This window comes from Syngnathus leptorhynchus, chromosome 18 (assembly GCF_054491065.1).
Source record: "Syngnathus leptorhynchus isolate UIUO chromosome 18, UIUO_Slep, whole genome shotgun sequence".
Lineage (NCBI taxonomy): Eukaryota > Metazoa > Chordata > Actinopteri > Syngnathiformes > Syngnathidae > Syngnathus > Syngnathus leptorhynchus.
In genome coordinates this window covers 6,644,887-6,672,661 of record NC_141212.1, presented here as the reverse complement: position 1 = coordinate 6,672,661, position 27,775 = coordinate 6,644,887, and the positions used below count along the sequence as shown (strand labels likewise).

At 42.0% G+C, this 27,775-nt stretch overlaps 5 protein-coding genes across 12 annotated transcripts in view; 3 read left to right on the top strand and 2 right to left on the bottom strand.

Annotated features, from left to right (window-relative positions):
• clu (clusterin) overlaps positions 1 to 5,520 on the top strand; it is a 5,923-nt gene extending 403 nt beyond the window's left edge. Inside the window, exons 2-11 of one of the 3 annotated variants that reach the window (XM_085938453.1) lie at positions 1,359 to 1,477; positions 2,046 to 2,203; positions 2,314 to 2,462; positions 2,540 to 2,710; positions 2,779 to 2,949; positions 3,296 to 3,506; positions 3,608 to 3,748; positions 3,901 to 4,127; positions 4,748 to 4,935; positions 5,022 to 5,520. In XM_085938453.1, the coding sequence (XP_085794579.1) occupies positions 2,089 to 2,203; positions 2,314 to 2,462; positions 2,540 to 2,710; positions 2,779 to 2,949; positions 3,296 to 3,506; positions 3,608 to 3,748; positions 3,901 to 4,127; positions 4,748 to 4,935; positions 5,022 to 5,034 (1,386 nt within the window). In that variant the 5' untranslated portion in view covers positions 1,359 to 1,477; positions 2,046 to 2,088 and the 3' untranslated portion in view covers positions 5,035 to 5,520. Of the gene's footprint in view, positions 1 to 1,358; positions 1,478 to 2,045; positions 2,204 to 2,313; positions 2,463 to 2,539; positions 2,711 to 2,778; positions 2,950 to 3,295; positions 3,507 to 3,607; positions 3,749 to 3,900; positions 4,128 to 4,747; positions 4,940 to 5,021 lie in introns of those variants that run through there. The other 2 variants (XM_085938452.1, XM_085938454.1) reach the window with 2 other exon arrangements.
• reps1 (RALBP1 associated Eps domain containing 1) lies at positions 5,204 to 16,662 on the bottom strand. 5 transcript variants are annotated; one of them, XM_085938446.1, is made up of 20 exons: positions 15,914 to 16,661; positions 14,211 to 14,334; positions 13,588 to 13,817; positions 13,246 to 13,411; positions 12,997 to 13,127; positions 12,643 to 12,814; positions 12,504 to 12,567; positions 11,991 to 12,145; positions 11,614 to 11,735; positions 11,183 to 11,263; positions 10,550 to 10,637; positions 10,133 to 10,237; positions 9,746 to 9,806; positions 9,300 to 9,498; positions 9,033 to 9,227; positions 8,690 to 8,779; positions 8,449 to 8,603; positions 8,248 to 8,353; positions 7,902 to 7,984; positions 5,204 to 7,800 (listed from the first exon to the last, which is right to left on the bottom strand). In XM_085938446.1, exons 1-19 carry the CDS (start codon positions 16,064 to 16,066, stop codon positions 7,916 to 7,918), a joined length of 2,466 nt encoding a protein of 821 aa, XP_085794572.1. In that variant the 5' UTR covers positions 16,067 to 16,661; the 3' UTR covers positions 5,204 to 7,800; positions 7,902 to 7,915. The 5 variants fall into 5 exon arrangements, with proteins under 5 accessions (XP_085794572.1, XP_085794573.1, XP_085794574.1 ...); XM_085938447.1 differs by having other exon boundaries at positions 5,204 to 7,668; XM_085938448.1 differs by having other exon boundaries at positions 5,204 to 7,984; positions 13,246 to 13,408; positions 15,914 to 16,662.
• Positions 16,572 to 20,998, top strand: abracl (ABRA C-terminal like). Its single transcript, XM_085938457.1, has 4 exons — positions 16,572 to 16,757; positions 17,375 to 17,467; positions 18,121 to 18,186; positions 18,389 to 20,998. Exons 3-4 carry the CDS (start codon positions 18,126 to 18,128, stop codon positions 18,571 to 18,573), a joined length of 246 nt encoding a protein of 81 aa, XP_085794583.1. The 5' UTR covers positions 16,572 to 16,757; positions 17,375 to 17,467; positions 18,121 to 18,125; the 3' UTR covers positions 18,574 to 20,998.
• On the bottom strand, positions 20,455 to 27,775 carry mtif3 (mitochondrial translational initiation factor 3). Of its 2 annotated transcripts, XR_015069071.1 has the most exons (6): positions 27,632 to 27,775; positions 26,698 to 27,151; positions 26,396 to 26,547; positions 26,011 to 26,297; positions 24,137 to 24,309; positions 20,455 to 21,271 (listed from the first exon to the last, which is right to left on the bottom strand). XR_015069071.1 is itself a non-coding variant. In XM_085938455.1 (4 exons), the coding sequence occupies exons 2-4, from the start codon at positions 27,146 to 27,148 to the stop codon at positions 26,052 to 26,054; spliced, it is 849 nt and encodes a 282-aa protein (XP_085794581.1). In that variant the 5' UTR covers positions 27,149 to 27,151; positions 27,632 to 27,775; the 3' UTR covers positions 25,457 to 26,051. The 2 variants fall into 2 exon arrangements, 1 of the variants encoding a protein (XP_085794581.1); XM_085938455.1 differs by lacking the exons at positions 20,455 to 21,271; positions 24,137 to 24,309 and having other exon boundaries at positions 25,457 to 26,297.
• On the top strand, positions 21,532 to 26,555 carry heca (HECA ribonucleoprotein granule regulator). Its single transcript, XM_085938451.1, has 5 exons — positions 21,532 to 22,034; positions 22,845 to 23,850; positions 24,150 to 24,316; positions 25,117 to 25,271; positions 25,347 to 26,555. The coding sequence occupies exons 1-5, from the start codon at positions 21,881 to 21,883 to the stop codon at positions 25,509 to 25,511; spliced, it is 1,647 nt and encodes a 548-aa protein (XP_085794577.1). The 5' UTR covers positions 21,532 to 21,880; the 3' UTR covers positions 25,512 to 26,555.

Genomic DNA, 27,775 nt, shown 5'->3' with positions numbered 1-27,775 from the left:
CATGGGGGTGACCTCCATCTCTGTATCAGAACAAGTGGATTCAAATCGATGAGGTCATATTCAATTGCAGTATATTCAGTACCGCTATACAATATAAAGAGACAAGAAAAGCGTTGCAAAATGTATACAGTAGCAGTACTGTATTTGTAGATTGATAGATCAATACATAGATTTAAATCCAAATTTCAGCATTGGATAGTGAGAATTTTGGGGGTAATTTCTGAGGGGCGTCCATTGGAGTCTAATTGCGGTATAAGCACATGACGCACCAAGTTAGTCCTTTGGGTGCGTAAAGCGCCACGGGCGCGCAAAAGGAGGACACCAGTTTTCCATTTGCAAGGTGAATTAAAAGAAAAGGGAGATATTAATTCTTATTTTAGATCAAGACAATGGCAAGTCCTTTTAAAAGGGTCAGCTTGCAAAATCGGTACTTTTTCATGCATTCTTCTTATGTTGTAGTTAACAATAGCAAAATGAACCACATAAATAAACGTCATTCAAAACGTCGTATATATCATGACAATTAGTTTTTATTCCTTTATTCTTCCCCCCCCAAAAAAACACATTCAATAAATGGTTTTAGGATGTGGGATGAAACCAGAGCACAGGAACAAAACAAAACTTCAAATGATAGGCGTATTTTTTGGTTTACTTTACAAAGCAAATTGAACGTTATTTGCTTTTATCTGGATTGGCATGTTGAGTTCTGTGTGTTGTGTAACCACAGTCACTGCACGCAGCCTTTATTTTAAATCCCGTGGCTCGGCCTCAGAATTGTGAATCATCCCCCTTTCCTCTTTGTCAACTGTCTCTGTTTAACTCTCCCACACTTTGGATGCTTTTGTTGGCATTACTAACATCCTACGCCCAGACACCCCCCCCCCCCCCCCCACCCCCCACCCCCTTTCTGCAACTCACCCAGCCTGGATGATTTTACATCATTAACGGTGCCTAAAAGGAAATAATCCAACCATGCAGTCATATAATGAAGTGTCTGATTTAATTGCGAGTAGGAGACTAACCTCATTATCCAGCTCATACGCCACCACAGAGATGGAAAGAATTTTGTTGCTTCCTATTGATGTTCAAAACCTGTTCACAGAAGATACAAGAGATGCTCAAACATTCCGGAATAGTGAAACATTGCCAAATTAATTCAAAGGCCACGGGCCAATCCTCCGCAAGCTGAAACACTATCAAAGCACTGATTTATATTCCAAAAATGATTTCTTTTCTTTGTCCAATCAAATTTCATCTTGTATGTGTTACCATGTGACATGTAACTTAAATTATATGAGAGTGTTTCTTGAAGGGGTGTCCTTCTGATGAAAGGTCACCTGTGTGTGTGTTTGAATAAGGAGAATTAAGGGTCAGCAGAGCAGATTAATCAGCAGAAATGGATAAACAGAGATGAAGTTATGCAACGCTCAGCGGAAAGTTACACTTTGGTGAAAGTCACACTCAACACTGCTCTAAGGTCAGCGTGTGGACACGATGTCCTGGTGATATGGTTACATTCATTCACACCACACACGCGTTGTCATGATTGTGGAAAGCATCTCGGTAGGGGTCAGCAGCAATGGAAGACAGTAACCATAACAAGCTTTACACTGCCTCTCTCATATTATTCAATTTATGTGAGTAAAAACAATACTTATCAAAGTTATGTGTTGGCCTAACGGGCCTCGAGGTAAGTGGCCTTGCCAGTCTCAAGGGTGGAATACAGGACAGTGTGTGCCTTACATTGTAAATCTCATTTTTGGAATTACACGAATATAACACCATGAAAGGAAATAAATATGATGGATATTGTAGTACAGAAAGCCTGAGGTGTTTGGGGTTAGTGAATTACCTTTTCACAGTTTATTTTTATTTTTGGGACACTTGAACGAATCATGTCGTTTTTTTGTTGTTTTTTTAATCAGTAGCATGTAGAGCCACCTAGTGTCTATAATATGACATTACATCAGCATTGCATATGGAAGGAGAACGTTGACTCAAGTCTTAACTGATCTGTGGTTTTTTTTTTTTTTCTTCATCACAAGCATTTCTCATCAACACCTGCTGACCCTGTAAGAGTCGGAGAGGATGTTAATGATGATGATGATGAAGATCAGGAAGGGGTCCAAGTCGCTGGCTGTGGTGGCTCTTTTTCTGGCCTGCGCCAACTGCTTGGTCCCGCCCACCGATGAAAATCTCAAACGTAAGATCTTTTGGCCACATGTAAAATTTTGTATACTTTGCTCAGAGTAGTATTCAACTCAACGGTACCTCATGCATGCATAAATCCATACTTGTGTTTCTTCTCTACAGAGATCTCACTTGAGGGAGAGAAGTACCTAAATGTACAGATTGAGAACGCCATCAATGGCGTCAAGGAGATGAAGAATATGATGCAGAAATCTTCAGAGGACCACAAGAAGGTTTTGGACGAGCTGGAGAAAACCAGACAGAAGAAAGACGTACGGATAGTTTACTTATCAAGCCACGGTAAACCGTGTGAGCCTTGACCTTAACCCAAGTTATTGTGATGTTGCAGGAGGCCATGTTGGCTGCTCAGGAGATGGAGACCAAACTGCAGGAGCAGGAAGAGGTCTGTAACGAGACCATGAAGGCCCTGTGGGACGAATGCAAGCCATGTCTGAAAAGAACTTGCGTCAAATACTACTCACGGACATGTAGCAGTGGATCTGGGATGGTGGGACGCCAGGTGAGATATCACTGGCTTATTGGTATTATGAATTTTTGTATAACTTAGCAGTCTCGTTTTTGTGACAGTTGGAGGACTTACTGAACCGAACGTCTCCCTTCTCCATTTGGATCAACGGGGAGAGGATAGACACCCTGGAGCAGGAAGGACAACGTCAGGGAAAAGAGTTTAGGGAGCTGGAAGACAAATACTCCGAGATGGCTGACGGAGTGGATGGCATATTTTCGGACAGTTTGAAGGTAAGATGCTATATTTATTTTAATCATAATCTATAAGAAATAGCTGATGGAGTCGATGACATATTTTTGGACAGTATGATATTATAATGTATAATAAATGTGAATTATTTTTTGTTTATTTTACTTTCTTTATTAACTAAATAGGAAAAATTGAATACATTTATATTTGGCAAATAATTTATTTATATGAAAGTACAATGGTTTTTATTTTCAAATAATGTAATTATTATTTTATTTTTATTTTTTATTTTCTTAAACAAGGAGCATGTGGACCCCAGATCACAATGGAAAAAATCTTACTTGCAAAATAAAGTTGGAGTCTTTTGGTGTTGGCAATGTTTTTCAGGTGGCCGATCACGTGCATTACAACCCACCAGTGTTCACCCTGCCCAACTTCTTCCCATCTCGCTGGCGTCGAAGCATTCACTCGCTCTTCCACCAACCCTTCCCCAGTTTTCAGGGTTTGTTCTCAAACATGATGGGCTTTGGTAGGAGAGACCCCTTCAGCTCTTTTGGTTCCATGTTGGACATTGACACAGACGTCCCCACTAATGAAGGTATCCTATGGAACAATGACACCAGGGTTAGAAAGGGTGGAAACTTTCCTATGTGGAGATTAACTATGGAACTGGAAATGTGTTTTTGCATGCGCTCACAGATGGCAGCGTGAACGAGGACGTGGTCATCACCAAACCTTTCGGAGACGGCAGCATGACTTGCAGGGAGATTCGCCGCAACTCAGCCGGCTGCCTCAAATTCCGCGACGAGTGTCAGAAATGCAAAGAGATTGAACATGTTGGTAAGTAGTACAATTAATTCAAATATAATTATGATGAATAAAGGAACACGTTAGTTGGGGATTTTACAGTTAATACAGAGTAGTGGATTAAAAATGTTTCGTATTGATAACTGATTTTTACACAATTCCAAAACTGTCTGTTTCCTTCACAGATTGTTCAGGAAAGAAACCCCTTGAAGGTCCCCTGAAGGAGGAGCTGGAGAGGGCTTTGGCCATAGCAGAGCGCTTCACTCACCACTACAACAATCTCCTAAAGGGCTTCGAGGAGCACATGATCAACACGTCCACCGTCATGGACCTGTTCAACAGGCAGTTTGGATGGGTATCTTCTCTGGCGAACAACACTGACGCCAAGGATGACTTCTTTAAAGTTGAAACGGTAAATACACAGTATTTCCATATCCATTTTATTTTATTCATTATTTTACCTCGAGCTATCTTGATTTTTTCTGTTTGTTCTACTCGGGCGGTTGTGTACTCTCTCAAGGTTGTCTGCTAAAAAAATATTTAATTCCAATTAAATCTGATGAATGGCCCAAAAATATTTTTCTTTTATCTCCTTTTGAACAAAATATTCTAACTACAAGGTCATTCATTTCTAAAGCAGCTAAACGAGCATTTTGCAACAATGTAATACTGCGTGCTTTTGTTATTGTAGGTCACAGGTGTCAAACTCAAGGCCCGGGGGCCAGATACGGCCCGCCACATCATTTTATGTGACCCGCAAAGACAAATTGTGCATCAAATTCGTATGTCATTACTAGAATTGCAAATTGTCTTCACTTTTAATCTTTTTTTTTTTGTTTAATATTTGACCAGTTTTTACTCGTCTGATTTGAAAACGAGTTATTTGTCAGTTTGTTTTGTAGCTTTTACTGTATATAATATGAGATGCTCACACATTTATTTGGGTTGACAGTTATAATGGCCCTCCGAAAAAAGCTATGACTACAATGCGGCCTGCAAAAAAAAAAAACGAGTTTGACACCCCTGTTGTAGGTGGTCACCAGGGATCCAGTGGAGAGACCCGGTGAGGACCCTGAGCAGCCAGACACCAAAGTGTCTGTCAAACTCTTCAAATCACCATCCATGAACTTGAACGTCCCAGGCGACATTCCTTGGAATGATCCCAAGTTCCCAGAGGTGGTGGCCCAGGAAGCATTGGACCGTTATAAGGATATCACTGTGTAAGTGGCCTGTATTTGCTGTCATATTAATATTTAATTGAAACTGAAAATAGAAATCCTGCTAATCATGTTTTGTTCTCTTTCAGTGTTGCCAAATAGGGGGCAGCGTGCATATTCTGCTTAATCCAAACACACATGAAGCACCTGCAGCGACTCACTGATTCCTCTACGCCTCCGCTCAAGTCCTGCTTCCGCAAATCGACGGTTTAACCCTCGTAAGGTGTATATTCATCTCCTTGTCCTGCTGGAAGAGAACGTATTTAGTAGATGATAGTCTCTAGAAAGGCTTTTTTTCTGTGTATTTGAGCTGACAACGACCATAAATCTGCCTGACTTTCAAGAGTCTGTCCTACAGTGTTCTCCTAACCTCTCAACACCTTAAACTGATCCTTTATTGTAATGCGGCACAGTAAAGACTTGTCAAAGATTTCCAAGCAAATGTTATTGGGCTGTTGCTTGCATCATTCTTTATTAATACTTATGACTTTGCTCATTATTGAAACATCCATCCTGCTGCGGATCACTCTGAGTATCTCTAAGCTAAATCTTAGCAATGCGTAGAGAATAATAAAACCTTCTCAAAGATATTGTCTCTTGTGACTTCTCTGTCGGGGCTCGAATGTCAGCAAATTAACCGTTGTGTTTATATCAGTTAATGAAAACTAATTCAAATCGTTGGTATTATTTAATACATTGATTGTAAATTATTTTATAAGGCACCGAAACTGAGTATTACCTTTCATCTGCAGGATTTTCCAGTTGATCTTTGTTGCCCTTCCTTTATCCTACTTCTAAAACATTGTGGAATAACAAAATGAATTGCAAAGTCTACTCCAATTTAAGCACGACGCCACACAAGTCAAGATACCCGAGCACATGTTTTAAAATATTGTGCCGTTTTTATTTTTGTGTAAAAATCACACAGCTGCTAGTCGACTCTGCAGAGATACAGTACATCCATGCAGTTTAAACATCTAGGATCCCACAGCCAAAGACAGAAGAAATTAAATACAATATTATTTCGCTGTTAGTCAGCAATTAATTCAAATGTACACAAGTCCAAAAAGGGTGTGTCATATACAATGTACAACACTGGAAACAAATAGCATTCAAAATCCCACCAAAGGTTTTGCTTCGTTTTTCCAACAGATTGCTTCTGCCTGGATTGCCATTCAGGATCCGGCAAGCGCTAATCCATTCCACGATGGTTTTCAAACAGGGTTTTAAATGGTATTAGCTCGGCGTAGCAACACCAACACGCACTCACACACACGCACTCACACACACACATACATACACACACACACATACAAACACACAAACCATGAAAAAAATACACCAAAAAAGGCAAACCTTGTTGCAACAAGGTGGTCAGTCAGTCACCATGGAAACCTAAACTCCAGGCAGGGGGAGTTAAGAGTAAGGCCTAAGACACAGCAATAATAAAATTATAAACCAACCAAACAGGCTATTTTGGGATGGCACAAACCTTACATTTTCCAGGTGACAACTTGAGTGGTTTGGGTGATTTTTTTTTTTTTTCCCTTGTAATACTTCGGACAGACTAGCAGTTTAAAAGAAAGACAAAAAGGAAGCCATAAAAGCCACACAGAGGGTTTTACGTTCAAAGTGCAGTTGGATCATTCAGGTTGTGGTACCTGATCACTACTGATTAATATTTATTTTTTTTCTAATACGGATTTAGGCTGAAAGTGCGAAACACTGATTTGGGAATTGTTTCCCCTCTTTGAACATTTACAGTAGATTGTGTCCTGGAAGATCTGTGATACAAAGACACAGTTGCTACTATTTCTAAGATCTAACAGCTGTGGAGATGTATCGCCCTCAAACTTGCATAGTGCCGACGTCATCCGGCAAATGATTGAAAATATCAACTCTGGACCTGTGCCGAAAGGGAAATGACAGGGAAGCTTCTAATTTCGAGTCCTTCGTAAATGCCACCTCCTGTAGCTGGAATTTACTTAAACGCTCCCTTTACATAAAAGGAGACTGGAACATAAAGCTGCGACAAAAAGGGCTTTAAAAAATAAAAATAAAAATGGTGATCCCGATATGATGGAAACAAATATGAAAAACAGACCAAACAGAGGTGAGACAGCAGTGATAGTTCAGTCATTTGGCATAAATCAGAACCCATTCAAACAAACTGAGGCTCCTTTCCCAGAGACCATGCCAACCAAATCACAACATTTTAGATTTGAAAATGGCTCTTCAGTGGTAAACGCAGGTAACATTTGTCATTTTGAACTGATTGTGGTCATAGTTTAATAATATTGAATAACTGTATTCAATATTAGTTATTTACAGGAGTTCAGTGTGAAACTCCCTTTAAAAAATTGGCTAAAGAACTCTTGAAACTGTAGATTGATGTGTTGACAACACTGGTACTTCAGTCCAGACATTTAACAAACATGTCCCTTTCACACACGCACGCACGCACACACACACACACACGTACACACACGCGCACGCACACGCACGCACGCACGCACACACAGTTACACACACACACACACACGCACGCACACACAGTTACACACACACACACACACACACACACACACACACACACACACACACACACACACACACACACACACACACACACACACATTCGTTCACCAGCAGTTATCTCTTCGGACAGAACTTGTAGCTGCAGCCAAATGTCCAACACTGCTTCCCCACTAAGCTGTCGGCCATGGATTCATCTCTCTGGAGAGAAAATTGAAAAGTGCCACATTGAAGAATAACTCACGTCTTCTCGTGCTCTAACGGCCACACTGTGCTCCCGGCTCACTAAGCTGTACACCTGATAAGCAAGTGCGGGGCTTAACAAGGTGCACGCTGCGGATGGGAGGGAGAGGAAAGTAAGGGGATGGGTGTGGGGGTGGGGGGGGCGACATCCCACCAAGGGCGCAGCCTTGCTTTGGAGAAACTACAACCACCTTATTGGTGTTGGTTAAAGATGGGAGAAAGGTCTGAGCTGCTCCAGCTGCACTTCCAAAGATATTCTTTCTTCAAGCAGGTCCTGGAAAAAAAAATCAATCTTGAGTTTAAAAAGGAAAAATTCTAATCGCTTCAAGAAAAAACTGAAGTGCTAACAGATAGCTTGAAGCAACGGATATTTGAACACAACAGCACGATTCCCTCAGTCATGTTCTCTCTCTTTTCAAACCCGTTTATTTCTGCATTTCTGTATTATACTGGCCCCTTGTGGCGTTTTGAAATGATCTGCCTGTCACAATACATTGCTATTGGCAAATGAATGAAGTGATGAAGTGTGAGAAGTACCTTCAGCTGTTGTTGCAGTTCACTATTTAGTCTTGCCAACACCGTGTTTGTTTCTTTGTTTCTTCTGATTGATGCTTGTATTGCCTTTTTGTCCTTACCTACCGACCTGTCAACATAATACACGCAACCAAATATACACTCTTATTACTGGTGACCAAGTTGCATCTCATCACTAACATATATTAGGGAACCTTTGCCAACCTGGGGATTGAGGGCTGAGCAGCCAGGGCAGCTGCTATGATGTTGGACTTCTGCGGCACGTGCTGCTCATCCTCAGGCCGCAATTCATCCTCAGACTTCAACCTGCGACGAATAGGCTTGGGAGGAGGGGCTAAAGGGCCAGATGAACCCTTAGTCTGGAAGGACAACAAAAAACATTAGGCAGTAAAACTGTGTTGGAGGGGGGGGGGCAATCAAAAGAAAGCAGATGACAGTTAATTACAGCGTTAACAGTAGTGGTAGTTCTTTCATCGGCCTGGCCGTCACTTTTGACTGTTCGTAGGGGCCCGGCTCCTTCTGACGACTTGTCCCCCTGTAATAACCCACAAACAAGTATGTCTTGTTCAGTAACTCTAACTCTTGTTATTAACAAGGACATTTTTTAATTATTTTATTTTTTGCAAATTGCTACTTCCCTCAACAAAGATCGGGAAACACTGATAAGATATTCATTTATTTGTCCCACAGGGGGAAATTCCTGATTACAGTGCAAGAATAAATTGTGACAAAATGTATCTCTTTTATTCTTAAAATCAGTTAAAGCTTGGACCATGGCTGATACGCACCTGTCCAGGGTCGCTGTGCTTGTCGACCTCCGGCAAGCTCGAAGGTTGCTCAGATGCAGCGAAGGCCTGAAAATGACTGAAGTCTGCAAAATTAGGTTGCTGTGGGATCTGCTGGGGGGACGTGGTGGTGAGCGCAGCCCCCGCTCCCGTTGCTCCCTCAGCCTCGGCGCGTTGTCCAGTGTGCGGTACTGATGACTGAAGAGGAGATAAGCGAAGGGTAGATCTGGGTTTCTGGGTGAATAAATGAAGTTCAGCTTTCTGCCTCACCTGTGTAGGAAGCGGTCGAGGAGGCACTGCGGGTGGGAAAGCTATGGCAGCGGGCTGCGGCTGTCCTGTAGCTGAGGCCGCAGCGAAGTTCCGGTTCATGTCCAACGATGAGGAACGGGAGTGTGATGGGTGAGGCCGGGGGGGAGGGGGAGGCGGCGCTACCACTTTTAGAGCTTCCGGAGAAGCACCCGACTGAGACCTAGACACAGAAACAAGACCACTCAGATCACAAAAACATTAACTCCTAAATCAAGAAGTGACAAATCTTTGAGTCCACTGATCGTTAATGATTCTTTTATATTTTTGGTCAACAACTAATCCTGTATTCATACAAATACTTACTTTAATTATGACCCCCAACGTAAAAATAAAAGTCAATGTTTAAAATTGACGTGTCTGTCACGTTGTTGCATAATAAATTGTCACGTTGTTGCATAATAAATTACCTTTGTCTTGCAACTGGTTCCTGGTCAGAGGTGAAGGAGTCAGAACTGCTATAACCATCACCTATATGCAGACAAAACAAAAACACATGGTCAGTGATATTGACATAAATATGACATTCCAAGATGCACAAATTGCCTCTTTTTATTTGCTGGTTTTTTTTATTCTAATTAGGAGAAAATCCCATTTGCTTCTTTTTATTTATTGGGGGGGGGGGGGGGTTTCGAATTAGGAGAAAATCCCAATCTCCCAAACCTAGAACCAAAAATAAGTGAGGAATTCTGCAGTGACAACAAAAAATCAAATTTTGACTTGACACATTTAATATTTTTTGCTGAATGATAAGACTATCATATAATGTCAAACTAACCCACCAGCTACACACTGACCTGCAGCATTTGCTGGTACAAACTTCATAGTGGCAGGTACTGATAGCTTGACTTCTTCCGACACTTCTGGTTTAGCCAGGAGAGGACTGGTTGGATGGTTGTGATCTAAAGTCGTGGAAATAAATGAATGCAAACATATCCAGGACACACTGTTTTTATTCAAAGAAATATCTTTTGAGATTATTCGTTACATGCTTCTAAACACAAAGTCATTTCAATGCATGCAAGTTCCACAGATCCGCTGTGCCTGTCTACACTGACTCAATATGCAATCAAGACTCGACAATATCGCATCATCCCATGCATTAAAATGAGACAACAACCATTGGCAAATCTTGTACAAATGAAAAGAAGCAGGCACTATTGACATTATTTGAGATTCATTACGAGGTGGTGATTTGGCTGAGAAGCTCTCACCACTGCCAGTCCTCTTTAGCTCCATCTCCTGCATGTGGATCTTACTGGGGGTCATCCGGATGGGAACAGGATGGACGATGGCTGTGTCCTTTAGGGAAGAGGAAAAAAAAATCATTATAGTGTACCCAGTCTTTATAAAAAAAAAAAAAAAAAAAAAAAAGGTCTGTGCAAACTTTGTCAATTTTCTTACCTATGTATATCAAAGTTAACGGAAACAATACTATATTAAACAATAATGCATTTTCCGCCAGATTTCCCAATAGATCTAAATATCAATGTGGATGTCACAGTACCAAAAGAAGACACACACATTTGAAAGAACCTCATGCCCAAACACAGTAACGAAGACAGAGTTAGTGAGACACAGAGACAGAGACAACCAAAGCTCTGGTCTGAACAGACAGACAGACAGACAGACAGACAGACAGAGACAGAGAGAGCGAGAGAGAGCGAGAGAGAGCGAGAGAGAGAGAGCGACAGACAGACAGACAGACAGACAGAGCGAGAGAGAGCGAGAGAGAGCGAGAGAGAGCGAGAGCGAGCGAGATACAGGAAGACAATTCAGATATTTTCATGATGGGTTAATATCTGTCCATTATTGGTGAAAGCATGCATGCTAAGTGATTGACTTACAGGATCAGCTGGTGCAATGTTAGAGTCAAATTGGGTCAGAGTTTGTGAGCTGGAGGAGCGCTCGCTAAACGTCTCCCATTGCTGAAAGGAGACAGACGGACAGTGAGACGGGGGGGGGGGGGTCAGCAAGACGACCAGTGCAGTGACATCACACATTCCTAACATCAGTCTGAGGCACTGGTGTGTCATCATCGTCAGTCATTTAGAGATGAAGTGAGATCACCAGCAGGCAATGAAAATCATCTTGTGACATCACTAAGTTTTCTGGTCTCGCCAGAGCCCGAGAACTAAACGAGGATGTGCTTCATTGTCAGAGATCATATTCACTAACAACTGACATTCAGTGCCAATTATGACGTTTATAAACAACCCTTGTCAACCTAGATATAATTAGACAATATAACGTGATTGTTGTGTGAGTAGGCTGTAACCTCATTGCTCTGGTTCATCTCTGGCCAAGCTTGGGTGAGCGAGGGCATGGAGGGAGACTTGTTAGGCGTCACCTCGGTAGGGGAGGCCGAAAACCCAACATCGGGTGTTGACTCGGGGACTTCTGCGTATCAAACATTAAAATGGAAGACAGGTTTAAACTATTTAGATTGAATGAATGTGTGTGTGTGGTGGCCAGGTGTGTAAAAGCAAAGAAAGATCTTCATGTCATCTGTTCTGACAGACAGATACAGATGAAACACATTTGATGTTGGGTGTAGACAAAATGTAAACACTGGAGCACAAATGAGACATTTCAGGTTTCGGGTGGTCAGCAAAATGAAATAGGGGAACAAACGAAAGGTGTGAAGCTGCCAACCTGCTGAGTCATCTAGGTCAATCAGCTTTGGCATTAAGCTCTCGGGCAGCTTCTCGGGGAGGTCGTAGCCATTCTTCCTGGCTACTACCAAGTGAAATGCAGCGCAGAATTCATCCAGCGTTAGTGCGCCATCTTTGTCAAAGTCTGAAAGCTCCCTGAGGACACACAAACACACAGTGTTTTTTTCCCGTTTCCCTGAAGTGAACTTAGCGGTCAATAGAATGCAGTGTGTCTGAATCCATACTCTTGGCGGTATAGATGTGAAGACAAAAACTGGTACAAATCAGTCCAATTTGGCCATCACAACTTTTGACAATGCAAGCATGGAAAAAAATATGTACAGTAGCTAAGTGAAGAGAACAGCTTGGAACAAACTGCTCTGGGAAAGAAATTCCGAGATAAATTGAAGCCACAGTCATGAGCTGATTCGTGTCATTCAAAATGTGTATGTCCAAACTGTGGACAGAAAATGCAGCTGTCAACCAAGAGGCCAGAGAAAATGCGCTGACTCACCAAATATGTGACAACTCTAAAATGGGCAATTTGGACTTGGTGAAAAACTCTTTTGCTGCCGAACCTGTGACACACAGAGACAAATGACTCAAGTAAGCACATTCTTACTGAAACTGTTGTGTGTTCTCTGCTTTGATACCTGGTATGAAACCAGTAAGGTCCGGCTGAATGGTTTTGAACTGGTTGATATAATACTGTCTCTGTTCGTCCGTGATCTTCCAGGGATCATCATAGCCACTGGTCTGTCGCTGGATCTCGTTGGTAGTTGCTGTTGCTGCTGGGGCCATTGGTGTTCGTATCGTTGTGCTTTCCTATGGAAGGGCATCATGTGACAGACAGATTATATACTCGGAGCTTGTCAAAGGATGAATGAAGATTAAAGAAACATTTATGACAATATAAGCAATACGATAATTATTTGCTTCACGTGATATAAAAAGTTGAGTTAATGTAGTCAGGATTATACAATCCCAACAGTATAAAGTTTTTCAACCTGTACAGACGAGGGATGCGCTCCAGGGACTGTGCTTGATGGCGGCGTGTCAGCTGTGAAACTGACCCAACTTTCCTGTCCTGGAAGAGGGGGCGATTGTGATGCCCACAACCCATCACCTGCCACAGGACCTGAAACGGACAGAAAGGAATCATCAAAATTGTTCTGTGCAATATTTTTTAAATACAGGGGTATGGAGCCCTGCTTTGATCATTTGTTTACAAATATGTTCCTCGAAAACTGAATTACCAGTTTGTTTCTCTCTGAACTGTGTCCACACGACTCCGGCAGGGGCCACTACTGGTGGTCTGTCTGCGTTTCCGCCACTGTGCTGCCGCTTGTGTTTTCTCCAGGAAGGTGGGGAGGTGGGTGGGGACTGATGAGGAGAGACTACAGGGGATGTTGGTTCTGCCTGCTAAAAGATAGGAACCATTCAAAAACACACATTCCAATATATGGCCTCCATGTAGCCAAGACCTTGCTATCATTTAAAAAATGTATTTTTTATTTCGGGCAATACAAACTGAAAGTCCAAGTCTAACCGACAATAAAGTGGAAGATGATACTTGACTGCCACACATACACACACACCTGTGTTTCTATGCTAGGTGCTGTCGGTTGAACTGCCTCGTGGACGGGATGGGCACTAGCAGAGGCGGGGACTTTTTTGTTTTGGTGACCCCTGCCTGGTGGCCTTGGTATTAACGCAGCGGCAGAGGCCGGGTACAACCCCTGACTGTCCGGGTCCTGGTAAAGCGCAACGTGTCTCGTCTCAGCTTCATTCTTGCCCACCACAAACCTTGGCAGTGGCAGGTCCTTTACTGCAAACAGAGCAATTATTTTTTAAGAGCATCCAACATCCATCACAGTGGAGCATTAAGATTGTTTTGCCATGGGGAAGTGGCGTCTAGGCTTTACGTTGAGAAATGATTCCAGGATGTTCAAGTTGCAACATTTTCAACCAAGTGCTTGCTTAAATTTTCCATCCAGCTTTTTACACCAGACAAAGAATGGTCATTTAGGAATAATGACTGCTTCAATGGCCCATCTGTTGAACATAATACCCTTACGGAGTATAATATATGACATACAGTGTGGAACCTTCAAGCTGTTCATTGTAATTTCCAAATGGTGAATTTCCTTCATTGAGAATTTAATTGAATCAATTGTTCCGAAGCGGTGTCGAATCAAACTTAATTTCAGTAAGGACTCACCAGAGTTGAGGCTTTCGACTCTGAGCGGCAGGCCCGACTGGGCGATGGCAATGAGCTTTAGGGCGATGTAGAACTGGCTCCGTCCAAAGTGTCCCAGCCGAGTGGCTCCACACAATTCTGTGATCTGAACACACACACACACAAGAACAGCACCAAGCATTATTGATGTGATGTCATATGTTAGCAATCAGACACACAGCAAAGGTGCAACAGATGAAGACTTTTCATCCCATTACCGACTGCACTAAAAGTAGACAATGGAAACGCTGGCCTTTACATTATGCACACTGCACAATGAAATTATGATCCAACACGAGCAGTAACAAAATATGAATTTTATACAGGTCTTAATGAGTTGAATCAGATTGAGAAAGTGTACCTAATAAAGAGCCCACTGAGTGCAAGTCCAAACTAAAAGAATCTTGCCAAAGTCAGAAACTCGTTAATAAGACTCCTTGGGTATTCAGCCTTCCACAGTTGACAAATGCCTTTTTTTTTCTTTTTGCCGACAAAAGTTTTTTGTGTGCAAACAGTACGAGACTTTTAACACAGTCTATCCAAACACTACTTGCTCTGTCTCTCGCAGGCCAGCCGGATTCAGGGTACATTTTAAAAAGAGACAAACTACAATGCTGCTTCATTTTTTCATGACACACATCTCACCCTTTTGACCTTGTAATAGCTGCTGAGTCACCAAAGTGCAAACACTGCCACCGCTGGCAGCCGAAAAAGCACAAGAATGAACTGTTTTAACGCTCATGTTGTCACGTGCGATGTGATCACAACTTCATTTAATATCATTACATTTTCTTAAGCATCATTACATATTCTTACATGATAAACCCATGATTAAATAACAAAAATAAATATTACAATATGTAAATAGTAACTCATAATTGTTCCACGTTGCCTGTTTTTTTTCCGCAAGAATTGGTTACTTGCTTGTTTGCAGCCATGTTGTTCGTGCAAGCAGTTGTACTAAAACCTAAGGCAGGAAGTTAAAAAAAAAAAGTTGTTGCAGAAGTGGCTGCAAAACGATGAGTTTTCAGGAAACCTTAAAACGGGCTTCCGGCTTCTGTGTCCAACTGATGTGCTGTTGTTGACTCCGTCTCCCAGACGGAAAGAGTTGGAGCGTATTTAAAAAATAAAAAAAAAATTGTATTGCTTTGTTTTTGGCCCCTAAAATTCACAATATGATACTGTTGCCCGTACACTAGGTGAGTCATCAACACTACACCGTCAAAGCGAGCCAGCCTTTTTTAACACTTAAGACTGATCAATATTATTTTTAAAAAATACACAGCCAAGGGGGAACTAATAGTACTGTTTTATAGGGAGGGGGTGGGGGCAAACTATATGCTAAATTGGAAGCAAATGCCTAAGTTTTAATAAAATTAGATAAGAAAAAGTGAACCGTTGTTACGAGTCCATTTTGATGCATTTGTGCCACTCCATCACAATCTGAAAGGTATCAAGTGTGCATCGCACAGCATGTTTGGAGCTCGGCTGAGCAGAGAAGCTAACGTTAGCCAGAAGAAGGTGTGTCTCGTACTGCGCAGCGTTGCTAACTATGAAGGCTAACCTTAGCTTTTGCTGACAGCTCAGCTCAAGTTTATTAAACATCCAAAATATCGCTTTGTAGGTGGATTTACTGGTGGACCAAAAAAAGCTTAAAGCTGTGGACTTTACCACCGTTAGCTTACCTGTATGACAACTTCGCTAGGTAGCTGGGCCGCCCGGAAAAGGTCAAGAACTCTTCCATAAGAAGCCACTTTTTTGGTGTTGTCCGTGTCGCAGTAAACGAACAAATCCGAGTAGTATTTCTGCTCGACATCACTCAACGTTAGACTTTCCATCGTACTACAGATACCACTTTCAAGGTAGACTAACGAGGATGTCGATTAGCCCCCGAGCCAGTAGCAGGATCCGAAAATGGGCGATACTTCAGGATCACAACTTAGCTAGCTGTAAAGCTAGCGTTAAGATTAGCACTAATTATGTTCTCAAGTGGCAATGACAAACTGGTACCCCGCGACGCCCCTCTCCCCCTCTCTCTGCTGTCGCCAAATAGTCGCTGTTGCTCGCGATAGACGATCACCATTTAACTTTGAATGGCGAATGCTTTAATACAGTTAGTCACTTGGTTAACTTGTTGGGCCAGCCATGCAAGGGATCCAACAGCTGGCTAGCGGCTACCTTGATTCTAACTCGGCGGCAATTGTAACGGCGAGCTAAGCATGCAATTCGACCCAAAGTATCGCACGTCAAAAGACAACGTCTTTCGTCCGCAACAAGAAAAAGGGGTTCGTGCGTTTCGTCAGAGTTCAACTCCTCAGCGGGCCCGTTCGAAGTAAAGTTTCGGGCTCTTTGGGTTCCTTCCTCTAGTGACACTGGCCGCCATTCCTACTAGCCCTGTCATTCCACTTTGTTAAATCAACACTTCCGGAGGATCCTTCAAAATAAAACGCATTCTGAGGTTCACTTTTTGTGTTTGAGCTGAACGTGGTTCCGTGCAGATCAGGTCAAGTTTTACAGAATTAACCAGATGTAAGTGATATTTTGCACTCCAGAAATTATGTCAATTGGTGCGGTTTGGTGATCTCGGTATTGTGATTCTGCCTTTTGGAGATAATAAGGTTCTGTTGGCTTCTTCAAGCCAGGACCTTGAACTTATGGAGTGTTTTGCAGCTGAGTCTGAAGCAATTAGTTGGCAGTCTGCACCTTCAAATCCGACGTCATAGTCCTCAGATGGAAAAGGGTGGTGTGCCCTTTGGGCGTTACCCCAAAAGCATCCTAGAGGTCTTATTCACAAGTGAGGAAATAATGGAGCTGGGAATCCACACATTGACAGATTTAACGAGATACACGAATTTAAAAATAAGGGGGAAATGTGAAATTAATACAACAAATACACTGCAGGGTCCACATTTTTGTTGGAAAAAGTCCGACACCAGCGTTTTTGGAATGCATCACGATTAATTTAAAGACTTCGGGAAATTTGGCAATTTAAGTCAGATTCGAGGCTTTTTACAAAAAGAAACATGAACAATAACACATTTTTTTGTTAACATTTCAAAGATTTATTTTTAAATGTTCATATGTACAAAGTTTGCAGCCGATTGTATTTTAGTGTACAATTTAAATCAACCCATTTCTACTGTTAGTCAAAGTAATAAGAATTTACGACGACCTCAAACACAGCGCACACAATACCAGGCAGCCCGCATCGTGGAGAGGTGACTGTCACTAAATAACGGGTAAGAAAATGTAAAGTTCTTCTAAAAAAGATCACATGCTTGCATTGTGAATATTCGTCGAAAATATTTCCGGGCAGCACATTTCACATTGTATTTAACAGTCTGTCAGGACTCCACCCTGAGTGTAAGCAGTCACCGGTTACAATCCTGCCAAGCCTTCCGCATTGTAACTCAATTGATTGTCTGATTAAAATCGATTCAAACGTTGTCTATGTATGGATCATCAACGTTTACATTGTAACGAGAATGCGGTGACGTTCGTGGCTAAATTGAACAAGAATCTTTGTTCATGGCGAGCCGGTGTCGCGCCGATAATCCACTTCCGCATTGAGAGTGAAACGCCCTACTCGTGTTGTAGCTTGCAGGCATGCAGCCATTGCGCTACTTCTTTTTTCCTGATTGCATTTGAATGCATCGTAAGCTAATTAAATGACCGTTGTTATGATAAACAGTTTGAAATCATCACTTCATTGAATTCATCAAACTTGCAGCACATCATGAAAAATGTGCAAATTGCGGTCCAAAGGCCACCACGACATTAAAACTAAGTAAATATTGTGAATTAAATCTGTTTTGTGTTTGCACCAAATTCATCACACACTGAAGACTACCATTAACATGTTAATTCTCTTGTTTCAATTCTCTTTCCATAGCAACAATGAATGTCTCTCATGAAGTAAACTTACTCGTGGGGGAGATTGAACGACTTGGCAGCAAAAGTGAGTGCAGGCTCTTATTGTGCATTGTAGCATTATGAGATTCACTGTCTTTTGTCTAGCCAGTCTGTTTGTAAGCCAGTTAATTCCACAAGTCGACTCCAAGCATAAGCCATGCAATTATGTAATTTTTAAGGCTGACTAACTGCTGGAAACATGGTGAAACAAGTACAAAAAAAAAATACATTTTGTAAATTTATCACAGATGCTGAGGGTCAAACAAGCGTAAAGTTTGGAGTGCTGTTCAATGACGACCGCTGTGCCAACATCTTCGAGGCTTTGGTAGGCACCCTGAAGGCCGCCAAGAAGAAGAAAATTGTCACCTTCGAAGGCGAGTTGCTTCTGCAGGGCGTCCACGATAATGTTGACATCATCCTGCTCCAAAATTGAGGTCTCGCCGTTACGCACAGTAACAGCAGGGCGAAGTATTTTGGTGTCTTTTTCAAATATAAGGCTTCTGCTGTATTAGTGTTTATTTTTTTCCTGCATGTCCAAAGCCATTCTTATTCATTTTAATTTTGTTTCATTTCAGTTTGCCAAACAAAGCCAAAACCGGTGTTTGGGAACAATTTTGTTTCAAGGGCTATTTGACAGCCATAAATGACAACAATATTTTTAACAACCTAACAAAGCACATGACTTGATAGAAAGTTTTAGATCATAGTGTGATATGTACCGTATTTTCCAGACTAAAAAACGCTCCAGAGTATAAGTCGCACCAGCCATTAAATGCACAATAAAGTGAAAAAAAACATATATAAGTTGCTCCACGTGTGCGCCGCTGACATCGTACTCATCATGAGTTGCATTTCCAATTATTCCACAGACCCATATAACGATATATAAAGTATATATCAAATAACTATCATATCACAACAATATTATCAAGCCATCTGCGTCACTCCAAATCATTAAATCCATCGATCCTCGTCCTTAATGTCAACAACGGTGCGCGTGCGCCGCACAGATCTAGTATATAACTATATTGTAGCGTTAACAAAGTACCAGGAAAGACGTGGGTTTGGTAAACGGCTTTTTATTTAACAAAACAAGAGTTCAACGAGCCATCAACTACTGAACTGTAACGATAAAAACATATCCAAGTTGCTACACAAAATAAAATATATCAAATAAATTAACATAAATAACTAGTTTTTCAAACTTTGTGTTACTCCAAATCATTAAATCCTTCAATTGTGGGGCCCTTCGTCATCCCGTGATCGAACCCTTTGTTCTTTATGTAAGCAACCGCCGCGCCGCTGACGTCACTTGCAGTTCAAATTACAGTAATCCCTTGCTACATCGCGGTTTGTTTAACGCGGTTTCACTACATCGCGGATTTTTTAATATAGAAAATTTGTGAAAAAATTCACATATAAGTCGCTCCTGAGTATAAGTCGCCCCCCCCCCCCCCCGCCCCACACACACACAAACTATGAAAAAAAAAAAAACGCGACTTATAGTCCAAAAAATACAGTAATCAGTTATGTGGATATTAGGAAAGTTTTGGCTATATTGTAATGATAAAGTAACATAGTCGGGCAAATGTGTTAGATTTAAAAATATGGAATAGAACAGTACTATTAAGTCTGTTCTTGGTGTTCTGTTTACTAACACATTTGATTGCAAGGAAGGCTTTTTGGTTAACTGTCATCAAGGCTGTTTACTTTTTTTCCATAGATTTCTTTTTAAAATACAATGCTCAGGGTGAATTCCATCAATATCCAGTAGTGGGAAAAGGGCATTTAAAGAGCTACTGTGACTTTTTGAAAACAAGTCCCCAAGCCTCAGATATGACTTTTTCTGTAAAATCCCATATTTCATGCTGTGAGCAGTCACTTAACATGCATTTCAATTAGGAACATTTATTGCATGTCATGCAAAATTTCAGTAATTACAGCAAACTGTTCCTGTCAAAACGTTAGTGAACAGGTTTTTAAAAGGTTAGATTCAGCACGACATGTGCATATCAACAATTAAATATCTGGATTAATCACACAAAATAGAGCTATAATAAATTGGTTAATGATGATTCCATACATTATATGAGTTCATTATGCTACCTCTCAACTTTTGTATCACACACAATAAATTCGTAACCAGACATTTCTTTAGACAATTGCATTTTTAAAACACATTTTTGTTATTCTTTATTATAAGGATTGCATCACATCTTTTGTAGAAAATATTTTTTATTTCTCCCAAGCACCCCCCCCCCCCCCCCCCCAAAAAAAATTCTGTCCATGTAATGGACAAAGTGTTTACAATGGACACGTGTATGTTGTGCAATTTTTTTAGAGCATACAATTATTAAAGGGTGCCAAAAAAAAATCCGTTTGTACTTTTTCCTCAGGACCAAATCAACTCAACCAAATATGATTGATAAATGAACCGGTGCAGTAGTTTTTGTCTATTTACCACTGTTTATTTTGTACTGTAAGGCCAATGACATTTGCAGATCAGGCCTATTTTCTGGTGCAAAACGATCTTCTGCATGGTTTTAAGCATGCCGACTGCTAAATCGCATCATGTAGGCATGTGTGCATTTGTAACAATTAAGGGAGATGCAAACAGTGAGATGCCTGGTCTGCAAGTTCAATGTGTCCCATTCTAAAATGATGTAAATGAGGTAAACATATCGTAAAGTAAGAAGAGAGAGGCCTCACCAGAACAGCATCAATACCTCAAGCTGTTTATACTATGATCAATGTCTGTGAATGAATATATAACTCCTGGATAGTGTGTTAGAATTACTGTCTTTTGTAGTGGCAATAACCCATGTCTACATTCCAATAAATGAAATCTTTTAACTTCACACTGCTTTGTCACATTTTGTTTAATGAAAGCAAGGACCAATGTTCACGACCATGTTAAAAGCCCTCATGTAAAACAAGAAAAACGGCAAATATGATACGAAATTCAGCCTCATTGCAACACAAGTCTTTGGAAAATCCTCCTAACTTAAATCAGCAGCCTCCCACATGAATGTGATCCAGATGACCTTCCCTCCCTCACTACTTCATTTTCTCACTGGGCTTGTGGGGTTCACAGCTGAACGTTGGGAGGGGACACTGGTGTATATTTGTTTCTAAAGTGAGGAAAAGCAAAACATCAATTTGATATACCCAACATTCATTATTTGTTATTGTAGCTGGACTACTCTTTCCCTGACCTCTGACCTGCACAAAATCCAATGTAAGAGCAGCACTTTAGATATTCCTGCGTTACACAATCATTTCGTATTTAATGTTTCGTCCTCGTACTTCAATAATCAACCATGAGCACGACATTTTCAAAGATTTTACTGAGTGGAACGAGAACAAATTAAGTGTCCAAAAACCAAGGAATACTCGGGATTCCCAGGGTCATTGAACTTCGCAAACGTCACCGTCGGCCAATGCCGGGGGTCCAGTGACATCACGCGGTGGAAGAAGAAGACAGAGCAGGAATGAAAACAAGAGGGGCACGCCTTCTCTCCAAAAGGTTATAGCAGCTTAATAAGTGTTGCTATCAGAGCTGCACGGAGAGACTAAATAACACCAACAACGACTCCGACAACAACACGTCTGTGATTCACTAAACATCGAGAGTACCCCTGCAGAAATGGAGTCCACAGAAATGACAGACTACGTTCACACTAGCCGTTGATAAAAGAAATCGAACAGAACACTTGACTCACAAATCGTGTGGGGGAAAAATGCCCAACCAGAAGAATAACAAGGGAAAGAAGAGCAAACGAACTAACAGTAGCGGAGATGAGCAGGAAAATGGAGCCTGTGCGGCCGCAACAGGAGGCGCGGCCGCGGTTGCTGCTGCTGCTGCTGCTGCACCTGGGACCGAGCGTTCGAGTGGTAAGAGAGGAAATGGGACACAGGCGTACATAAACAAGTTTGGTGATGCTACCTTCCTGCGCGGCTGTGTGTCATATTTGAGCTTGCTTCTGTGACATGCCTGCACAGCGACGATGCAAACGGTCGTGTTCGTGCAGCGGGTCTGGTTGCAAAACCCAGCCGTGCAAAACTAGCGTGCTAAATGATGGCATTTTCATGCTTTGCACGCAGATCGTCTGCAAATGCAGGCTAGATGACGATTGGTGGCCTAGTGGGTGTTTTTTTAAACTAGCCTTCGTATTGCTCAAACTAAGAAAGTCTGCTAATTTGCAATCGATTTGTTCATGGTGATTTTATTCCACATATTGCGGTGGATAAGGAGCATTTCTTCAGGCAGATATTGCCGATTAGCCCAAAAGAAAGTCTGTTGTCTCTTCTTCCCACCCCCATGTTTAATGACTTCTATGTATGTCTTTTAAAATGACAGTTGATACCATATTGGTTCAAGAACTAGTTGAACTTGAGGAATTGTACCCACTTCTTCACTCTTAGGCAGTAGAACTGTGTGAAAAATATTGAATGTAGGCCTATAGAAGTTTATTGCATAAAATGGTAACACTATTGTATTAATATGCTATTGTATAATATATTGTCAAGTCCTGAGTCTGAAACACCTTTAAGGAGTTAGCATTACTCTCCACGTTTCCAAAATGTGATTCTAAAAATACATCGAATCATCTGATTGTGGTCAGGGTTGAACACAGAATAAATTTAACGGCATATATGACACAATATTAATCTTTGATCTCCCGCTTGTTTTTAATTATTCAGAGGCCCAGTGCGCGACCCCTTTGGGCTGCAGCTTGGGCCGGCCCATTGACCTGGAGAAGGATGACTACCAGAGGATCCAGTGCAACAACGAGCTCTGCCCCTACGGAAACTGGATGCATCTGCAATGCTTCTATGAGTGGGAGAGCTCCATTTTGGTACAGTTCAACTGCATTGGTCGTGCACGCTCGTGGAATGAGAAGCAGTGTCGGCAGAACATGTGGACCAAGAAAGGATATGACCTGGCTTTTCGATTCTGCTCCTGCCGCTGCGGCCAGGGCCATTTGAAAAAAGACACTGACTGGTATCAAGTGAAGCGCATGCAAGATGAGCGAAAGAAGAAACCATCTGAGAGGAGCGCTGGGAGGGTGGGGTCTTCTGGGGGGGCTTCTGGGTCTGGGGACAGTGTGTTTGAGGACCCCAGGAAAAGCAAGCTAGCAGGAGGAGTAGGTAAAACAGCTCACAGGGCGTCGAGTCAAGAGCTACCGCAAAGACAATCAGTGGACCGCCAGAACTCAGTTGAGAGAGGAGCAGGAGCAGCAGGAGGTCTCTTTCCTTTCGGGCCTCCTTTGAAGTCTCCATGTGACTCACCGGGACAGTCCCCTCCAACTGGTTTCTCCTTTTCGCCAACATCCGTCCTCGGGCCTGGTGGAGTTGGTTCAGGTTTTCGGGGTCCCCGTCAATTAGGTGAATTTCTCAAATCAGCAGTGCACATGGATGCACAGCGAAAGCATCTTTTGGTAGGAGGACCCCTCAGCCGAGCACCGGGTTGTGTTCCTCACCTGGACCCCGCAACTGTTCTACCTCTGCCGGTGGCCTTCACCCTCCCGCTTCATCACAGACTTGCCTCGGGCGGCTTAGGTGATGGCACACTTCCTCCACCTGTGCAGTTTCTGAGGAGGATGGATCTCACAGAGCTTCTTACTCACATCCCTCGCCATAAACTCAACACCTACCATGTTCGAATGGAGGACGATGCCCAGGCGGGCCAGGGAGAAGAACTGCGCAGGTAAGAAGATACCATTTCCTGCCTAGCGCAAGTCAAGCACAACGTGCAATTTAATTGTGTGCATGGGTGGAGTTTTCATTTTGGGAGCATGAGCATTATTAGGCATGTGCGTCGTTGTGGGAGTGAGCACACTCAGATTCCCCGCCCAGCGAAACAGCTCAGCTCATTCTCTTTAATTTAGATCGTCAAGATCGATAGATTCTTTTGACTACAACTGAGATTATTTTAAGTGACCGCAAAGAAGAAAATCACATCAAAGTTTAGAATCTTTGTGACATTTACTCACTATATTCTTTTAGGTTCATCCTGTCCACACTCAGCGCAAGCCAGAGAAACATGGTCAACTGTGCGCTATGCCACCGGGCATTGCCAGTGTTTGAACAGTTTCCGCTGGTGGACGGGACGATGTTCCTTAGCCCATCACGCCACGATGAGATTGAGTATGATGTTCCTTGCCACCTGCAAGGTAAAAATGCATTATTTGTAAAAAAAGGAAAAAAATCCAAATTTGCATCATTTTTTGGTATTATAAAGTAAAAGTAATTTTTCTAAAAGTAACATGGTGTAGTTGATAAAAGGTTCAATAAAATGTGCACAGCAAAGCGTGTCAGTCTATTTGTAGTGTGTAGCTTTAATGTGAATTATCACTATGCTTGCACAAGAGTCTTTGATGTTACTGTCCTGGCTCAAAAGCTTGAATATGGAAAGGATAATTTAATAATAATGATTAAGCTTTGCATAGTTTATGTCAAATGATTTAATTTTGTGGGGCGGCTCGGTGGGGCACTGGGTGGAACGTCCGCCTCACAGTTAGGATTCAACCTTCGGCCCGCCCTGTGTGGAGTTTGCATGTTCTCCCCGTGTCCGCGTGGGTTTTCTCAGGGCACTCCGGTTTCCTCCCAGATCCCAAAAACTGGCCGATTGAAGACTCTAAATTGTCCCTAGGTATAAGTGCGGGTGGTTGTTCGTCTCTGTGATTGGCTGGCAACCGGTTCAGGGTGTCCTCCGCCTACTGCCCAATGACGGCTGGGATAGGCTCCAGCACGCCCGTGACCCCCATGGGGACAAAGCGGTTCAGACAATGGATGGATGGATTCAATTTTGTCCCACTGTTAAGTGGAGATTAATTAAAATTTGATTTGACACCATGGCTGTTATTTCCAGAAGGGTGCAGCTTGTATATAATGTTGCACTAAAACCTAAGTGACACTTTCAAGGGAGTTTCCCTTTATTTGTCAACTAATCATCTTTCTTCATTTCTAACAGGCAGGTTAATGCACCTCTATGCCATATGTGTGGATTGTCTAGAAGGTGTCCACAAGATCGTATGTATCAAGTGCAAGTCTCGCTGGGATGGGAGCTGGCACCAATTAGGCACCATGTATACCTACGACATCCTAGCTGCTTCACCTTGTTGTCAGGTAGAATGCAGATATACAGTATACAAAATGAGAGTGAAATGGCTTTCATATTTTTGTCCTTTTGTGTGCCACCAGGCTCGTCTCAACTGTAAACACTGCGGAAAGCCAGTGGTGGATGTTCGCGTTGGTATGCAGTATTTCTCCGAGTACAGTAACGTGCAGCAGTGCCCTCACTGCGGAAACCTGGACTATCACTTCGTCAAACCCTTCTCCTCCTACAAAGTACTCGAGGCTTATTGACAAAAGTTGTTTATGCATGCTAGAGAATGCTGCTTTTATTTTTTTTACAGTTTAGTAAAGTTTATATTTTCAAAGTGAGTGGAGGGGCTCAAGATTAGCTGGATGTCATAGATTTCCACTTGTACTGTTTTTAACTTTTTTAAGATGTACACACGGAGCACGATTATTGTGGAAGTTCCGGGGCTGTGTCTAATGCTGAAAGCTCAAGAAAGGTGTTGGATTAAGTGTGAAACACATCTATTTGTGACAAGTGAATGTATCTGTAAGCCAAATTAGATTTTTATTTTTATCATAAAATGATATCATTCTTGAATAAAGGTTAAGATACGTAGTGCTGTGGATGTTATCTCATCATGTAGTGAGTTTGGTTCACCACAGATGTTTTATTAGCTGCAGTTGGTTTGACTTAAAGGTGTTCAGAAATGATAGATTTTTCAATATACAAAAAAAAACCCGCACATTTCTCACATAATTGTATATTACCTGGGTTACGCCTCACCTTACAGGTGGATTTAAACAGATTGAACGACCAATTAGAGTTTATTTCTCGTTGATCATTGTTGAAGCGTGTTCTTGTGTGTCCGAGGGTGATGTTTGATCCTGGGCAGCCTGTACGTTGACAGTCTGCGACGATGAAGTTTGTACTTTGTCTCTTTTGGACAGTTCCTTAGCTGAAGGTGGCCGAAGTATGCACATGGCCGCTTGACCCTCACGTATGACTTTTGGCTTGGCGACAAATCCCACCATCACATCTATTCGTTGCACAATCTTCTCTAAATTCTGATCCTGTGTGGAAAAAAAATATTTCTTATGTGAGACATGGAGACACAATACTATATGATAAAAATGGGAGCTGTGCTAAACTACGCCTGGGTCTTTCTCACCAGATTGTTGGTAGACTCTTTGCGTGGCGTGCGCAATGTAATCCTAACGTGGTGCTTCTTCTCCAACCAGTTTTCTACCTGCTTCAATTTGACGGTCAGGTCGTGAGGCGCGATGCCAGATGAAAAGGTAAGCTCTTTGACCTGCACGGGAGCTGAACAAAATATACCAATCAAATCCATTCAAAACGGCATTTCATCTGTTTGTGACAAGTATGTAGATTAGCATCTTCTTGTATCTTGTATATTGCCTAATCTCGTGACTTTTAATGTAAAAAGAAATTGTTTATTTTGGCTCCACATACCCGTTTTTCCTTTTTGTTTCTCCCACATTTTCATCTGTTCTTCGTGGATTTGTTTCCCACTCATCAGGCGATAGACTGGGGGCTCCTGTCGTTCACTGAGCAGCACCAGTTTGAGACCCTTCTCATCCATGATTCTGAGCACATCCGCGCGGTGGAGGACACCCAAGTTGTCTCCGGTCTCACTAATTACTTGGATTTGTCGTGCTGAGATTTTTCGGCCTACGCTGGTGATTGTTGTACGAGCATGAGGATCCTTTTTTTTCTTTACTTCAGGAGTTGGGTTCAAGTTATCCGCCTCTGTGCAGAAGGGTGACCATCTCCAATGGTTAGCAAAGATGCTGCTCTTTTTGCTCCTCCCGAGAGCCCTTAATGCTGGCGTCCAGGAGCCTGGACTGCCCGCATTCACCATTTGGACTGCATGAAGTACTTTCCTTACACAGCCTGCTGCCATAATCTGAACAGAAGTGAGCAGACATGCAAAATGATAAAAAGTCACAAACATTAGCAGTACATCAAATCTTTGTTCCAAGTTAAGACAGATTATGACTTAGAGAGTGCATGATTTAGTAGTATTGTACCATGTAGTTTGAGCACACACCCCTATAAAATAAATCAAATAAAGCCCATCTTGCTCCCAAAATTCTACAATTTAACAACATTGTCAATTTGTTTTTTCTCAACGAAAATATATGTGGCGCCTGTTAAAGCCTAAATAATTATAGGGCACAAACAAACTACGTTTTACTTCCTTTGTTTTTTTACGACATATAAATACATGATTAATTTTTTTCATTTTATAACTTGCCCACCACTATCACCACCGTAGAGTGCTGGGAGTCGCTGAAAAACAGTAGTATTCAACAGCCTTTTAATTGCGTTTATAATTTCGCAAAACAGATAAAAATAGAATGTTTTTGCCGCATTTGACCAATACCGTTCAATGTCGCGCATTCATATTTGCAGAAGCTGAAGGGTGACTGCTACCAGTTTCTTCCGTAATGCTCTTCCTCTTTTATTTACTCTGGGATAACACATTTAGTACGCGTACAATACTGCCCCCTACAGAACACAACCGTGT

Bases quoted from the DNA above. Each gene is read 5' to 3' on its own strand.
- reps1 (XM_085938445.1), bottom strand. From the start codon at position 16,066: ATGGAAAGTCTAACGTTGAGTGATGTCGAGCAGAAATACTACTCGGAT. The intron at 9,499-9,745 runs GTAATTTATTAT...TTCTGTGTCTAG, and splicing joins GAACCAGTTGCAAGACAAAG to GTCTCAGTCGGGTGCTTCTC. The intron at 8,780-9,032 runs GTGCGTATCAGC...GGGTTATTACAG, and splicing joins AGCACAGCGACCCTGGACAG to GGGGACAAGTCGTCAGAAGG.
- abracl (XM_085938457.1), top strand. From the start codon at position 18,126: ATGAATGTCTCTCATGAAGTAAACTTACTCGTGGGGGAGATTGAACGA. The intron at 18,187-18,388 runs GTGAGTGCAGGC...AATTTATCACAG, and splicing joins TGAACGACTTGGCAGCAAAA to ATGCTGAGGGTCAAACAAGC.
- heca (XM_085938451.1), top strand. From the start codon at position 21,881: ATGCCCAACCAGAAGAATAACAAGGGAAAGAAGAGCAAACGAACTAAC. The intron at 23,851-24,149 runs GTAAGAAGATAC...ATATTCTTTTAG, and splicing joins CAGGGAGAAGAACTGCGCAG to GTTCATCCTGTCCACACTCA. The intron at 24,317-25,116 runs GTAAAAATGCAT...CATTTCTAACAG, and splicing joins TGTTCCTTGCCACCTGCAAG to GCAGGTTAATGCACCTCTAT.
- mtif3 (XM_085938455.1), bottom strand. From the start codon at position 27,148: ATGGCAGCAGGCTGTGTAAGGAAAGTACTTCATGCAGTCCAAATGGTG. The intron at 26,548-26,697 runs GTATGTGGAGCC...TATTTTGTTCAG, and splicing joins GAAACAAAAAGGAAAAACGG to CTCCCGTGCAGGTCAAAGAG. The intron at 26,298-26,395 runs GTGAGAAAGACC...TTTTCCACACAG, and splicing joins AAGAGTCTACCAACAATCTG to GATCAGAATTTAGAGAAGAT.